The sequence below is a fragment of the Aureobasidium namibiae genome, assembly GCF_000721765.1.
Source record: "Aureobasidium namibiae CBS 147.97 unplaced genomic scaffold scaffold_7, whole genome shotgun sequence".
Taxonomy (NCBI): domain Eukaryota; kingdom Fungi; phylum Ascomycota; class Dothideomycetes; order Dothideales; family Saccotheciaceae; genus Aureobasidium; species Aureobasidium namibiae.
In genome coordinates, this window is record NW_013581202.1 from 77112 (window position 1) to 90743 (window position 13632).

A 13632-nucleotide genomic window follows, 5' to 3' on the forward strand; every position below is an offset into this window, starting at 1 on the left:
AAAGCAAGAGAGACGGGTGGAACAAATACATCTGGACAGCGCCAGGCCCTGGCAAGCCTTCACGTCATGAACTCACGATGACAGAAGTTCACCCAGCAGCGCAGAGGGTTTACAGAAATTGTACAGGGGTGCGATGATGAGTCGTGCACCAATTTGATCGCATCGGTGACCAGCGTGCGGCTGTCGATCAAAGTGGAGCCAACCAGATCGCTCGGATGTCAAGGATGAAGCGACAAACGCTCCTGACTCTTTTGTGAGGCTCAAAATTTGACATCAACTTCCGGCAGCACTCGAGTTCCTATACCCTCGTCGAGGACCCGCCCCTTCTATTGCTCCTTCTCTGGGGGAGGAGTGTTGCAGTCGTTGACGTCTCATGCCTTGCGTTGCATTCTCCGGACTTGCTTGCACTAGCGGATAGTGTATGCAAGACGACGTCGATCTCGCCTGCCGTTCATCGACCCTAGCCACATGCCTTGTTGATAGCCAAACCACCCCGACCTTTAAATCATCAGCGCGCAACTCCAGGGTATCACGACCTTGTACCTCGTATATCTCTCACATTGCAACATCCCACGCTCCTGCATTCCCCTCGGCTTCCACTCTGCAAGGGCACGTTGATTTCAGCTCGGTGCCGAGCGCCTGCCCACACATTCCACGTGAACCCAAAACGTTCATCACAGTGCGGCCGGGCCGCCTGGGCCGCGCCTTCAGAACAGCCATGTGTTACACAAGATCCTTCGGAGCTCGAGACTGGCCACTCTCCTGCTCAATGTGAGCGTAGCCACGTGCCAATGTCTCGAGCAATCGAGCAATCTCGTCCACACACTCTCTCACTCGACAGTGCACTGGTGGTTGCTGCAGCCCCATTCTCCCATCCGGGTTCCTTCATTGTCTTACATTCTTGATGTAGAAACTCAAATGCTCACACCCGACGAATAATGGTTGATCCTGCTCGCACTTTGAGTACCGTTGTCAATGCGATTCTCAGTCTGGTTCGGCACAGCACCATCCCTTGCTTCAATCCGTGAAGAAAGCTCATGCAGCCTTCAACGCACGAGGACTGTTTCAGCGCATCATCTCACGCAGGATTCAACAAACGCTACCTGGGGTCTTGCATTTCGAAATGTGTGCCTTGTAGGGTCGTGAACGTTATGGTCATGCATTTGCCCAAGGGAGATCTTCTATAACCGGTGGGGTACTCCTCAAGGGATAATGACCTGTCACTTTTTTTTTTCTTTACCAGAATGCCTTGTGGAATCTCTTTTCTCTCTAGGATGCAATGACTTCGTCCTTCGTGGACCCTCCCACGGTGCGACCTAATTTCTGCCGTCAGTCTTCGTCTTTAGCCAATCAACAGGCATCATTTACCGACCAATCTGTGTGCTGTGGAAGCCAGGAATCACACTATCAACAACACCACCGAAATGTTTCGCAACCATCGCTGGACGATCGCAATATACAGTTCCAGTGGTCGGCTCATGATGTTCAACCTAAGCGTGAGTATATATTGCTTTGTGGTTACCGAGAGCATCTACTAACACGAGCAGCATGGCTAACCTCGTCAGATGATACATGGTATCCTCAAGCCTCGCCAGGAGCACATGAACATGGATACATGCCTTCGGGTTGGGACAGTAGCGTATCCCAAACATACTTGAATCCTACTATGGCTGGTGGGCGCTACATTCATATCAACCAGCCAACCACGAATGACTGGCTACTCCAGCGCTCGTATCATGGGGCTCAAGACGTGGCTGGCCATCAGATTCCATGGAACTACAACCCAATACCCACCAACTACAATGATACACATCGGCAAGAGTATCAACCTTACGCGCAAGGTATACCTCTCCAGGGACACACTGCGGATGTGTCATGCTCTGACACAGGAGGTGGACGGTCTGCGAACACGTCTGCAAGCATCAATCACCATACCTTCGCCTCTCACGATGAAGCACAGGCACGCCATGGCTACTATCCGACAAAGCATGATGTCGGTTTATGGGACTGGTCGCAGGCCATGTCACCTCCCGCACCTCCGTTCCGTACAGATCTCCCTGTGCAAGATGTTGGCCACTCGCCCGAGCACGACGGGACCTCATACTTCTCCAAGCTGGACACCTCTATGGTCATACCGCGCGCCCAGATATCTCCAACTTCCTCTTGCTGGGATATCGACGACAATGCCAGTCTGGCAACCACGAACACGACAACCCTGACAGACCTGATACCCGACCCTCCCACTAACATGGTGGACCCGCCATCCGAGGATATGAATCCCAGAGACCAGACCATGATGCCACAGAGACGCAACCTGAAGGATCCAAATCATCTGTACATGCCGCGCTGGATCAGAGGAGACGGCAAGCAGCGAGAGGGATGGTGTGGAGCATGTCGCCCCGGTAAATGGCTGAGCTTGAAGCGCAGTACTTATTGGTGTAGGTGATATCCTCTTGCTGTGTGAACGATATGCTGATAGAATAGTAGACCACAAGAACTTCTGCCATGGTGTCACTGTCATGGGCACGCCGTTTCCACGTCCTACTCGTATTCGAGCCTTGGCCGATGATAAAGGATGGGAAGGATATTGTGCGACATGCAGCAAATGGATCATGCTGAATGGTGGGAAGAAGAGCCACACATCTTGGTTCAGACACGCCTATAAGGTATGCCTGTCTCTCCACTACACTTGACCGCAGTCTGACAGTACATAGTGTGATCCCTCTGCCGTAGCCAGGAGCCCGCCATCTGGTGAATTCACGTACTAACAACAGTATCGCAATGCTCACGAACTTGAGCTCCGCATTGCCATCTCATGTACGCTTCCCTCTTACTCGGCTTCAAGTATGTCTGGCTCCAGATCGCTCTACTCCCACAACACTCTTCTCCCCGGTGGCTATCTGTATTTTCTCGAGCTGGTCAATTCTCAATGTTTTTACATCGCTCACGTTCTCCTTTCTTCCACTTCGATAGTTCTCAATTTCTCCGTCTTCTTTCTAAGGCAAGGCCATGGTCTTCACTTCTACATTACTCTCAAGAGGTTTTCGGGAAGGAAAGAGCATTAGCGGCAGACTTTTCATCATAGCGTTCTTGCCTGTTCGGTTTCTGATAGCGATGCATGCGATTTTTAGTTTTTCTGGCTTTGTTCTATCTCGGCCTGTTCAATCAAATGCTACCTTTTCTTTCTCTTTCGCATGTCAACGATTCCAACTCCTATGTAACACTATTCCCGTGTCTACACTTGTGATTGTACTCGAGACCAAGTACTATATTCACCGCTCTGTGATCAAAGGCCTATGGACACCGCATGAGCAGAGGCGGTGAAGCCGAGGACGACACATCTTCGGAGTTCTGACAAGTTGTCTGGCCATTCTGGAGGAGAGATGGTAATTCTAGGCCTTGGTTCTAGATTTCTATTTCTTAATGAATCATCGAGACTAGGTTGCTTCTTACACACACGCGGACACGGGTCTCCAGGCCGTCCGAAATGCAAAAAAAGTTGCTCTCATCGGCGATCCTCGACACTCCTGTCCACGGGCGTCGCACCCAACATCCATCCGATTCCAGACGCCAGACCACCAGTCACGGTGTTGGCAATCATGTCTCGCCTGCGCACTCTGCCAGCATCGTCCATGCCTTCATGCGCCGCGGCCTCACCGGTCAGCGTTGGCTGTTGAGCATGCATCTGCGATTGCTGTTGTTGCTGCGATGCAGCAGCAGCAGCACTACTCGGACCACGCAAGGGGAATGCATTCCTGCTGAACGCCTTCGCCGCACCCCGAGCCACGTCGAACAGTCCCATGGGTGCTTCTTCGTCGGCGCCGCGTCTGGCTTCGGCATTGGAGCGGCCGACTTCACGGCGGGGCTGCCCAAACACCATGCCCTCGGTCGACACGTCTGAGAACCCGCCGGGCACGCTGATGCGTTTGTCTGCGCGGTCGTCGAATTCTTCTTCTGCTTGCGTTTCGGCGGCGAGGAGGGCGTTGGTTTCTTCTTCGCAGCGGCGCCATATGTTCAGAACTTCTGACAGTGAGGCTGGAGGGGCGAGGAGTAGAGCTAGACTGAGCAGTTCGGTACGTTGATCCAAGCGGCGAAGGGTGGGTTGGGCGTTTGATTGTGGTCTGTAGCGGCCGGCGAGGAAGGCTGCGCGCCAAGATACGTCGTCTTCTTGTGGTTGCCCCTCTGGTGAGGATGAGGGTATGGTGTCTTGTGGGGCCAGCCTATTGACAACGTACGAATACGCAGTCTCGAAGTCACCGACGGTGAGTGCTGCCTCGACGCACATGTATATGACTCTCTTTTCAGCAACCAAGAGCTTAGTCTTTTTGTCGTTGTCGGTTTCTAGGGTTCGATCAACGAGATCGCCGTCAGCATTGCGAAGTGGTAGACCAGCTGCTATCAGGTTGCGACCGATTCCTATGAGATCATCGAGTTTTGTGTAGCTGTTGGCGTTCTGCTCAAGTAGCTTTGGAAGGAGCGACAGAGGATCCAAGCTAGCGCGGATGTTCACAGGCTGGAAAGGAACACCGTGTTGCAGCGTCAGGGAATAGAAAGACATTGAGTGTGTTGCTGCGATTAGTGCCAGAGCCTTCTTGAACTCGGCGCTCTGAGGAAATTGACTTTGGCAGTGGACAATTCTGGACATCTGTCAGTCGAATGCGGTAGATCGGTCTTGTTTGGCGAACGTACAGGTCTTGAGCTTTCTTCATGTTGCCCCTTGTTCGGTTACCGTTGCTGGCATTGTCGTATAGCTGCATTGCTTGATCAAGGACGACTTTCTCGATGTCTCCTGACTCGATTCGGCGAGTATCAGAGGGAGAAAAGTATAGGCTGTCGACTAGCGAGTAACCTATACCACCAAGACGTCAGAATTTAGTTCTTTCGCAGACTGTCCGACAAAACAGTGATGATGAGTAATGAGAAAAAGTGTGATTGGTAGCTAATCATCAGAGATGTGCAGAATCCTATCAATGTCTGAAGCAAGACTTTCGTCTGCAGACTTACATCCGCTTGAAATCAGGACTTTGAGCAATTCGCGTTCAACCGTCGTCTTTTCGATTTTGCCAAATATGCCGGCGCCTCGGCGACCTTGGTCTTCGAGTTCGATATTCCAGTTCCACAACCAAATTAGTTTGTCGTAATCGTATTGCCATTGCTGTTCATCACGTTTACCTTTGGCAGCCAGGCCGTGCACAATCTTGAGCAGGAGAGCCAACTGTTCGTCCTCATCTGAAAAGAAGCGCAACTTCGCAACGTTGAGTATCGAGATACTGTGACCAAGGCCATTGAGCTGATAGGCCGAATAAACCATCATTTGGAGAAGCATATAAGTTTCGAGTCGTGGGGTGGCCAGAGGATGTTCGGGGCGTAGAAGGACATCAGGCTCGAGGTATATGGTAGAATCAGTAGCATGCAAAAGCTCGGCGTGCTTATCGACCTTCGGTAGCTGTTTTACAGAAGTGGCGAGTTCTGGAGGTGGCTCGAAATCAAGCAGTTGAGCCAGGCGCACAAGGATTCCATGAGCGCCATCGATGATCTCTGGACTATCGGCTTTGGCGGCGTAGCAGCAAGCAAAGGCAGCTTGTGCGTACTGGCGTTCTAGCTTGGCTTGGGTATCATCGTCGAGGTAGCCTTGAGGATTGTGGAAACCACCAAGATCAACGTCACCAGGGCCATCCCATTCTTCGATGAGATTCGTTACTAGAGCAAAATTGTCGACAGCATTGTGTACCATCCATTCAAAGACGTATTCCCAATCGTGACCTGTTTTGTCCTCCTTTGAGACACCATCGAGTTTGATGAAAGCGGTACGTGGAGGAGAGCGGACCGCGCTGTGTTCGTCCTGCTTGGGCTCTTTCTTGTTATAGAGGCGACGTCTTTTGCGCTCGGTGTGGCCGTACATCCATGGACCAACCATGGCTCTAGTATCTCTGGCGATTACACCTTCCGAGTCGGTGGACGAGGTAATGTCATGTTCGACGTTGGTCACATTTTCAAGCAAGAGATGGATGCCTTGTTGACCATCGAGTTTCTCAAAGGAGGAGATGATTGGCGGGTCTTTTGTTCCGGGATAGTAGTCGTAGCGGAGACGTAGCAAGGGCAGGACGACAGAAATGTACCAAGTGCGTATGTAGTCGTTGGTATCGAGGAACGGCTCTACCAGGCGCGGGACCAGAGCAAGGAGGCCCGTCTCGGTGTCGATACGACTTGCGCGGTGAATGATGAAGCGAGTCAAGAGGTCGTTGGGAGCATGGGGAGGAAATGCCGGAGGGCTGAGGTCTGCAGTCGAGAGCTTGTTGACACGCTTCTGGGCCTGTTCGGGTGACAGAGACGTGACGGGGGTTGTGTCTATGTCCAAGGGCTCATGTTGCTCCAGGTAGATGCGTGTGGCGACCTCGCGCACATAGGTCGTGTATAGCGAAGGATCTGTCGTCTCTGGCAGATAACTGAGCACGATGCGCAGGACCAATTCAGGTGACAGCACGTCCAGACGCTGCGGCGTGAAGGCGTGTAGGGTGCGGATGTTGGCCTCGCTAGCATAGTGCACCGCCAGCAGTATACACTGCGCCGACGACAGTTTCGCTGCCTCGTCGCCCGCCATGTTCGGCTTTCTATCGCGAAGCATTCTGAGCGACCTAGCATGCCAACAACTTGTCCGCCCGCACTTCGCTTGCGTCACACCCCCGGCCCCGGCCCCGGCCCAGCCCAGGCCCAGCCCAGGCCCAAAGCTCACACTGTCTCCTTCACGCTATTACATGGTCTCAGGAGACAATGGATCAAACACTTGTTGGTGAACCTCGTCAATACTACTGCCTATCTACATGTCGTAGCTATTCCAGTCTTTCGCCTCTGCCAATCTCCTTCAAGCGCCTGGTGGGGGAGGGGGAGGAGGGTTCTCAGATGGGGGTGGCGGAGGGGGAGGAGCATCGCCAGCCGGAGGAGGTGGGGGAGGACTGCCTGCCTGCGCACCATATGCTTGTTGTTGCCATGGTGCCATTCCGGGTGCTGAAGCCTGTTGCCCGTATGCCTGATCGTAGCCGGGCGCTCCGCCATAATTGTAGCCACCATAGCCACCATATCCTCCTTGTTGAGGTGCTGCATGGCTTTGCTGTTGCTGCCATGGAGCTGCTGAAGAGTGCCCACCGCTGTAGCCTCCTCCGTAGCCGTCATTTGCGCGCCCTCCACCAGAGCCTCCAGCTGCCCATGGTGCAGGTCCCCCAGAGCTACCATTGTCACGCTCGCGACCTCCACCATTGCTCCATGGGGCAGCCGCACCCGTGGGTCCGCGAGCCCATGGTTTAGATGCATTACGATCATCGCCATATCCACTAGCTTCGATGCGAGCAGGAGCTGCGCTTCCAGTGATGGCGCCACCAGCCCCCAGTTCTTGCATGAGATTATTGAACTCGGTGTCTGCGGGTTCGAGTGCGCCGGCAGGGCGGCCAGGAGCTCCGGGAGCGCCGCGGTCCGAGTTGCGCCAATCTTGTCCGCGCTGTCTGTCGGGACAATCTCTGGCCATGTGACCAGCGTTGCCACAGACGCGACAAATGATGTTTGCGGTAAAGTTGCGCTGCTCGGGGCAGTCGTACTTGCGGTGTCCAATCTGGCCACAGTTCTGGCATGCCTGGTTCTCGTCGTCACGAAGAGTACCGTTGAGAGCTGCGAGCTCACGTAGTTGGTTGCGCTTGAGCTCGTTCTGGCCTTCGGGAATGGACGCAGCCTGGAATCGTGTCAGCGTGCGTTCTCTAGGGTAGCGTGGCAGGTCTGGTGGGCGGTTGATTACCGTCTCGATGACATTGTGGATCAATTGCTTGGCTTTGACGACCTTGTCTTCGGTGTCGGCCATGATGAGACAGTGCAAGTCTTCTTCCTGGTTGCTGGTGTGGGCGGCGTCAGAGCGGCCCTTTCCTTCCTTGACGGAACCCTTGCCTCTGATGGCAATCTTTGCGCCAGACTCTGTTTCCATCTTCTTCAGGGTGTTGCCACGAGGACCAATGAGTAGACCAACTGTTAGTAGGAAAAACCCCTAAATGTTAGTATTTGTTATGGGACATGTTTGCAGTGAGTGGTTAGGGGCAGAAGAGCAGTCAACTGTAGCTGCACATGCATCATCATGGGGAGGATGAGGGGAAAGAGGTTAGCAATCATACTGAAGTTAATTTCTGGATAGTCGTTGACAGGCACATAGACCTTTTCCTGGGTCTTTGTGGGACGTCTGTAGTCAGAGGGAGGGTGGTAGCCAGGGATGGTCTTCATGGCCTTCTCGACCAACTTGTGGCGCTCTTCTTCGAGACGCTTCTTGTAGCGGTACTCGCGGGTGTTGACACGACGACCGAAGTTGTCGTACTGCGGAGGCGGAGAGGGTGATCTGCGCAATAGCGTAAGTTCTGTGTAGCAGAGGAGTGGACAAGGATCGGACTCACCTGTCACCGTCGGCTGGGACAACGTCGTTGATCCTCAGCTTCTGGCTGATCTCCTCAATACGCAAGTGCAGTGTGTAGGCGTCGAGCTGCTCGCTTGTCATGTTGCCGAGGACGGCGGTGGGCAAGTTCATCAGACCAGCGGCCTTGTTGTCAGTCGCGTCACCCCATCGGTTGCGCTTCTTTCTCTTCTTGGTGCCGTCGGGGTTCAGCTCTGCAGGCAGACATGAGTAGGTTGCAGCGACTGGAGATGGAAGATTCATACCTCTGACAGGGCTGCGACCGCGCTTGAGGCTCTCGCCTTCGACGGGGCCGCTGCTGTAGCTCTCCTCGACGGGAGGTGAGCCATCTTCGCCTCCGAACCTGCGACGGTTACCCAGAGGAATGTTGTTGCTACCAGTGATGCCTTGACCGCGCCACGACATGGTGGATGATTTGCGATTTTGGTAAATGTCCTTGTCTGGCGCAAGTTGTCGCTCGAGAACTGGAGAACCGTCGCAATCCCGTTGCGCACAGACCACCACGTCTGCCTAACCACTTGCTCCCTTTTGACAGTGAACTTGAGTGGCCTTCCTGCACTCCTGCAAGCTGGTGCCTTGCACAGTAGTCTTTGGCCCTCTCTTCTTCTCCTTTGAGATCATGTTACTATGTCAACCTACCTAAGCCACTAGAATCCAAAACCAACTGAAAGTGCACAACAACCCTTACCGTCTCATCGCTGTATCTCCCAAAACGACCGTCGGAACAAGACGGTGGTGGATGCATCCAAGCCTTGGCTGATATTCAAAAAATCCGTATGTTCGACATTCGTGCATATATCGCACCACATGGCATCCCATTCCTAACATGGACACGGCACTCAAGCGTCATGACTTGACACGCGTTTCTTCTCTTGAAATCGGCAGATGACTGGCCAGTTGATCTAGACACTCCTGATACGGCACCCCCGAGGGTTACACGCCGAGACTGCTGTCTAGGCCTGTCTTAAGTGACCATCTCATTCTCCGCTGCATACATGTCATGAACACAGACTACAGAATGGGGGACGAGAGGCTTTTGCCAATGTCCGTGGCTCTACATCGGCTTCAAAGCCAGGCGATAATTGTATACCCAACGCACCTTCTCAACCCTACTGCTGATCTTGCTCAGCGCTAGAATATGCGATTGGTTGCGGATCTTGTCTACAGCCGACATTGTGGCCAAGCAGCTGAAACTCCTCGCTAACATAGAACTTGGGATATGTTGCTGTGGCCCAATCAATCATACTCTAAGCGAGTGATTGGGCTTACCTTTTTGAGTGATGTCAAGAGACAAGCAAACTCCGAGGCCAGCGGGAAGCTGAAAAGAGTGAGGAATGACAAGCTCTGTTGTGTGAGCCACGGAGATGTGCGATTTGGGCGCAAGGTTCAAGTCTTCAGACCGCGATCATGCAAGTCAAGTAATTTCGTTGTCCAATTGACATTTTTGCCTGGTCAACACAGAACAACAGGCTATGGATATCCGAGCTAGAGGCTGTAACACTGTGGCGCTCGACGAGTAGGACCCCCGCTGGTCATACTACATTTGTTATTGTCTAGACCCGAGAGGAGGACAAGACTTTGAGTTGTGAGCTGTACTGTGCAGCGGAGTATGCTCTGACCATGGTTTGGAACCAGGATGTAGAGATCGATCCCAAGTTACGAATCAAGAGTGTGCCTGGCAGGGGTGTGATGCATGATCGACGAAGCGCCAGCGAGGCTAAGGAGCAGAAGCTCGGAGCTCGAAACTTGTGGCAAGCCAGTTTTGGTAGGCGCGCTGGCGACAAGGCCTCCAAGAGACTGCTCCTTAGACTCGGTGACCCGCCATTCGTGTTTCAGGTTGCAGCCCCAGTGCAGCAGGGGATCAAACGTACAGCGGCCAACACCAAGACAGCGCGAAAACGCATTGAAGGCACCTGCTGACAAGGGAAACGTGCATGGATGGGTTAAGAGTCCAGGTGTTTGAAGCACGATAAATCTCTGACAGTCCTTCTACCTTGCCCCCCTTCCCTCGTGCGTGCCGTCATTCTATTTACGTGATCGGGAGTCTTTACCTTTCGTGCCACCACCCCCGTTCCCTTTCCGACTTCACACCCCCAAGACAGCTGTGCTAGTCGTCCATTCGTTTTCTTCCGACACCTTCAGGTCCAGCCCTCTCAAATCCTCTCGTCCTTGAAGCCACGGTGCCGGCCACCTGTTTCCATTCTTCAGCGACCTTTTGGAAGTCTAGATTCCGCAATCCTTCCACACTGTTTACCACCGTCTCCTGTTGACCAGCGAGGATCTTTCAACATGGCACCAAACAACACTCCGTTGCTCGTCGCTGCCCTTGCGACTGCTGTGACCGCCTACACTCCCAACATGACCCCCGAGCAAAAGGCCATACTCTACGACTCTTACTATCAGAACCACCGCATTCAATGGTATCTTGGCTATGTCTGGGCCGCAACTGTCGCAGCCATCTTCACTTATCGCATCACCGTCACTGGATTGCGTTATGTCCGGACGCTGGCATGTCTGGAGAATGAGAAGCAGCATTACTTCGTCAACCCCCACGCCGGCTGGGCCTCTTTGAGGCGCAACATTATTGACGCTCCTCTGTTTCGTAGACGACACAATCGCGAGTTCAAGCTCTCGGCTGCAGCCAGCATGGGAACTTTGCCAGGCAGACTTCAAATAATGTATCTCATTGGTTCGTGATTGCATGTGTAGATGCAACTTGTGGATTACTAATCTTCTTCCTAGGCTACCTAGCAATGAACATCGCCTTTTGCGTCGTGAGCATTCATTGGAGCGGCGGTAATGTTGCTACCGAGATTAGAAACCGTACAGGTGTATTGTCGGTCATGAACATGTTGCCGCTGTTCCTGCTGGCCGGTCGCAACAACCCACTGATCAAGTTGCTCGACATGTCCTTTGACACTTACAACCTCATGCATCGCTGGATCGGCCGTATCGTGGTTCTTGAAGCAGTGGCTCATACTGCCGCATGGATGGCAAGCAAAATTATGGCCGGTATGTAATGTCGTTGCTTATGATTGTAACTTGACTAATACTGATAACAGCTCCTTCATCTGCTGTCGGTTGGAATATCATTGGGAAGGCAATGGCCAGTAGTCAACTCATTCTGACTGGCACAATCGTAAGTCATCTGCTTCCCACATCCTTTCCCCACTTACTCACCATCGACTAGGCTACTTGTGCCTTCGTTACACTGTTGCTTCACTCACCGTCTGTCGTTCGTCATGCATTTTACGAAACCTTCCTCCACGTCCACATCGTCTTGGCAATCGTTGCTATTGTTACTGTATGGATCCATCTCAAGACACTTCCCCAGCAGATATTGATTCTCGGTGTGATTGTCATCTGGGTCTTTGAGCGTACTGCGCGCATCGTGATCTTGATTCGTCACAATGTCGGTCGTGGCGGTACCAAGGCTGAAATCGAGGCTATGGCTGGAGAAGCCATCAGAGTCACCATCCGTATGGCTCGACCCTGGAAATTCCGTGCTGGCCAGCATCTTTACCTTTATCTGCCTTCTGTCGGCATGTGGACGAGCCACCCTTTTACCATCGCATGGAGTCAAGAAGAACAGGATCTCGCCTCTGAGAAACTTCCAACTGACGCACTCGAGGTATTGGCTAGACGCAAGACAACCATGTCTCTGATTATTCGTCGCCGTACTGGTTTCACCGACACGCTCTGGAAGAAGGCCGAGAATGCTCCAGATGGCAGATTCTTTACCAATGCCTTTGTCGAGGGTCCTTATGGCGCTGCTGATTCTTACGAGTCTTATGGTCATGTCATGCTGTTCGCCGCAGGTGTTGGTATCACTCATGCCGTGCCACATGCTCGTCAGCTCGTGGGCGGCTATGCCAACAATACCTGTGCCACCCGCAAGGTTGTTCTCGTATGGATCCTTCAGAGCCCAGAGCATCTCGAATGGATCCGTCCTTGGATGACCGAAATCTTGGCCATGGAAAAGAGACGCGACTGCCTTCGCATTCTCCTCTTCGTCACTCGCCCTAAGAGCACCAAGGAGATTCACTCGCCAAGCGCATCAGTGCAGATGTTCCCTGGTAAGCCCGACGTTGGTGCCTTGATCTCCGCGGAACAGGCCAAGCAAGTTGGTGCAATGGCAGTCAGTGTCTGTGGCACTGGAGGTCTGGGTGACGACGTTAGACGTGCCGTCAGAGAACGTTGCGAAACGACAACGATTGATTTCTATGAGGAGAGTTTCACCTGGTAGATGGTTGTGTTCCTGGATGGACATATACTAAGGTTGAATGTGATGATGGCACGAATGTAGACATTTGACCGACAATCGGGAATCTTCATTGGGATCTTGTGTTTTTCTTTTCTCTTTTACCTCGCTGGGGTTTTCTTCCTATTCATGCTCTTCTTACACTCCTTTTGGATGCACCTCAGACGGCATTCCCCTCTTTGCAAATCTCTTCGCTAGTCGATCGAAATGTCAGACCGAATACTCTCGCCTTGACTCGAACCAACTCCAATGAAGACAATCAAGAATAGCATTGGCTACCGCTATTTGACCTTCTGCATCGTCCGTAGCATAGTGTACCTCTCTACTTTCTGCCTTCAACCATGATAATGTGGTAGCCTTCACTGGTCTTTGCTTCGCCCCATTTTGGGCTATTAGTAGTGCTGGCCTGCAACTCGAAAGCAACATTCTCAAACTCGGGCATGAGGTTGCCTCTGGTCTTCCAGCCCAATGAGCCACCTGTGACAAATCTGATCAGGATCCATGTTTCAAAAGCATGTGGTTGAGTCACTGACCTTGGCGAGCCTTGTCTTCGGAAAACTCTCTAGCGACTTCGTCAAATTTGACGCCAGCATTCAACTTGGCAAGTGCCTCTTCCTTCTTTGCGTGCTTTTCACATAGAATGTGGCGAACATTGATACTCTGGGCTGGATAGCGGATAAGTCAATATGCTGGATGGAGCAGCCATCGCGTAGACCACTAACCTCCTTTGACTTTTGCTGCGCCTGCCTTTTCGGGCTCCTTGGCCTTGCCTTTATTATTTTTCGGTGCCATATTGAAGAAGTGTGATGTTGTGTGAGAGAAGTGGTCTTGCGGCTGATGCGCAGAACAATCTCACAGCGAGTAGCTCGAATGTTGGCAACGCCGACAGTTGACATCGTGTCCGCTTCGCTGTGCCATTCGAGTCTTGCCC

At 52.6% G+C, this 13632-nt stretch overlaps 6 protein-coding genes across 6 annotated transcripts; 3 read left to right on the forward strand and 3 right to left on the reverse strand.

The window, feature by feature from the left end:
• Positions 1-77: 77 nt before the first annotated feature.
• M436DRAFT_72092 (uncharacterized protein) lies at positions 78-1213 on the forward strand (the record flags this gene model as incomplete). The annotated part of the gene is made up of 4 exons (XM_013572715.1): positions 78-128; positions 513-840; positions 965-1139; positions 1177-1213. The coding sequence occupies 4 exons, from the start codon at positions 78-80 to the stop codon at positions 1211-1213; spliced, it is 591 nt and encodes a 196-aa protein (XP_013428169.1).
• A 1083-nt stretch (positions 1214-2296) lies between these two features.
• M436DRAFT_44654 (uncharacterized protein) lies at positions 2297-2693 on the forward strand (the record flags this gene model as incomplete). The annotated part of the gene is made up of 2 exons (XM_013572436.1): positions 2297-2438; positions 2488-2693. The coding sequence occupies 2 exons, from the start codon at positions 2297-2299 to the stop codon at positions 2691-2693; spliced, it is 348 nt and encodes a 115-aa protein (XP_013427890.1).
• Positions 2694-3505: 812 nt separating this feature from the next.
• Positions 3506-6601, reverse strand: M436DRAFT_81112 (secretory pathway Sec39; the record flags this gene model as incomplete). Its single annotated transcript, XM_013572803.1, has 3 exons — positions 3506-4637; positions 4690-4849; positions 5005-6601. The coding sequence occupies 3 exons, from the start codon at positions 6599-6601 to the stop codon at positions 3506-3508; spliced, it is 2889 nt and encodes a 962-aa protein (XP_013428257.1).
• Positions 6602-6874: 273 nt separating this feature from the next.
• Positions 6875-8845, reverse strand: M436DRAFT_9822 (uncharacterized protein; the record flags this gene model as incomplete). The annotated part of the gene is made up of 5 exons (XM_013572370.1): positions 6875-7720; positions 7784-8007; positions 8151-8368; positions 8424-8634; positions 8686-8845. Coding segments are annotated over 5 exons (1659 nt in total), but the record flags the coding sequence as incomplete, so codon positions are not given.
• Positions 8846-10798: 1953 nt separating this feature from the next.
• M436DRAFT_72096 (ferric reductase like transmembrane component) lies at positions 10799-12686 on the forward strand (the record flags this gene model as incomplete). The annotated part of the gene is made up of 4 exons (XM_013572716.1): positions 10799-11129; positions 11183-11452; positions 11503-11579; positions 11631-12686. 4 exons carry the CDS (start codon positions 10799-10801, stop codon positions 12684-12686), a joined length of 1734 nt encoding a protein of 577 aa, XP_013428170.1.
• Positions 12687-13023: 337 nt separating this feature from the next.
• On the reverse strand, positions 13024-13367 carry M436DRAFT_44702 (FKBP-like protein; the record flags this gene model as incomplete). The annotated part of the gene is made up of 2 exons (XM_013572448.1): positions 13024-13178; positions 13235-13367. Coding segments are annotated over 2 exons (288 nt in total), but the record flags the coding sequence as incomplete, so codon positions are not given.
• Between the last annotated feature and the right edge of the window lie 265 nt (positions 13368-13632).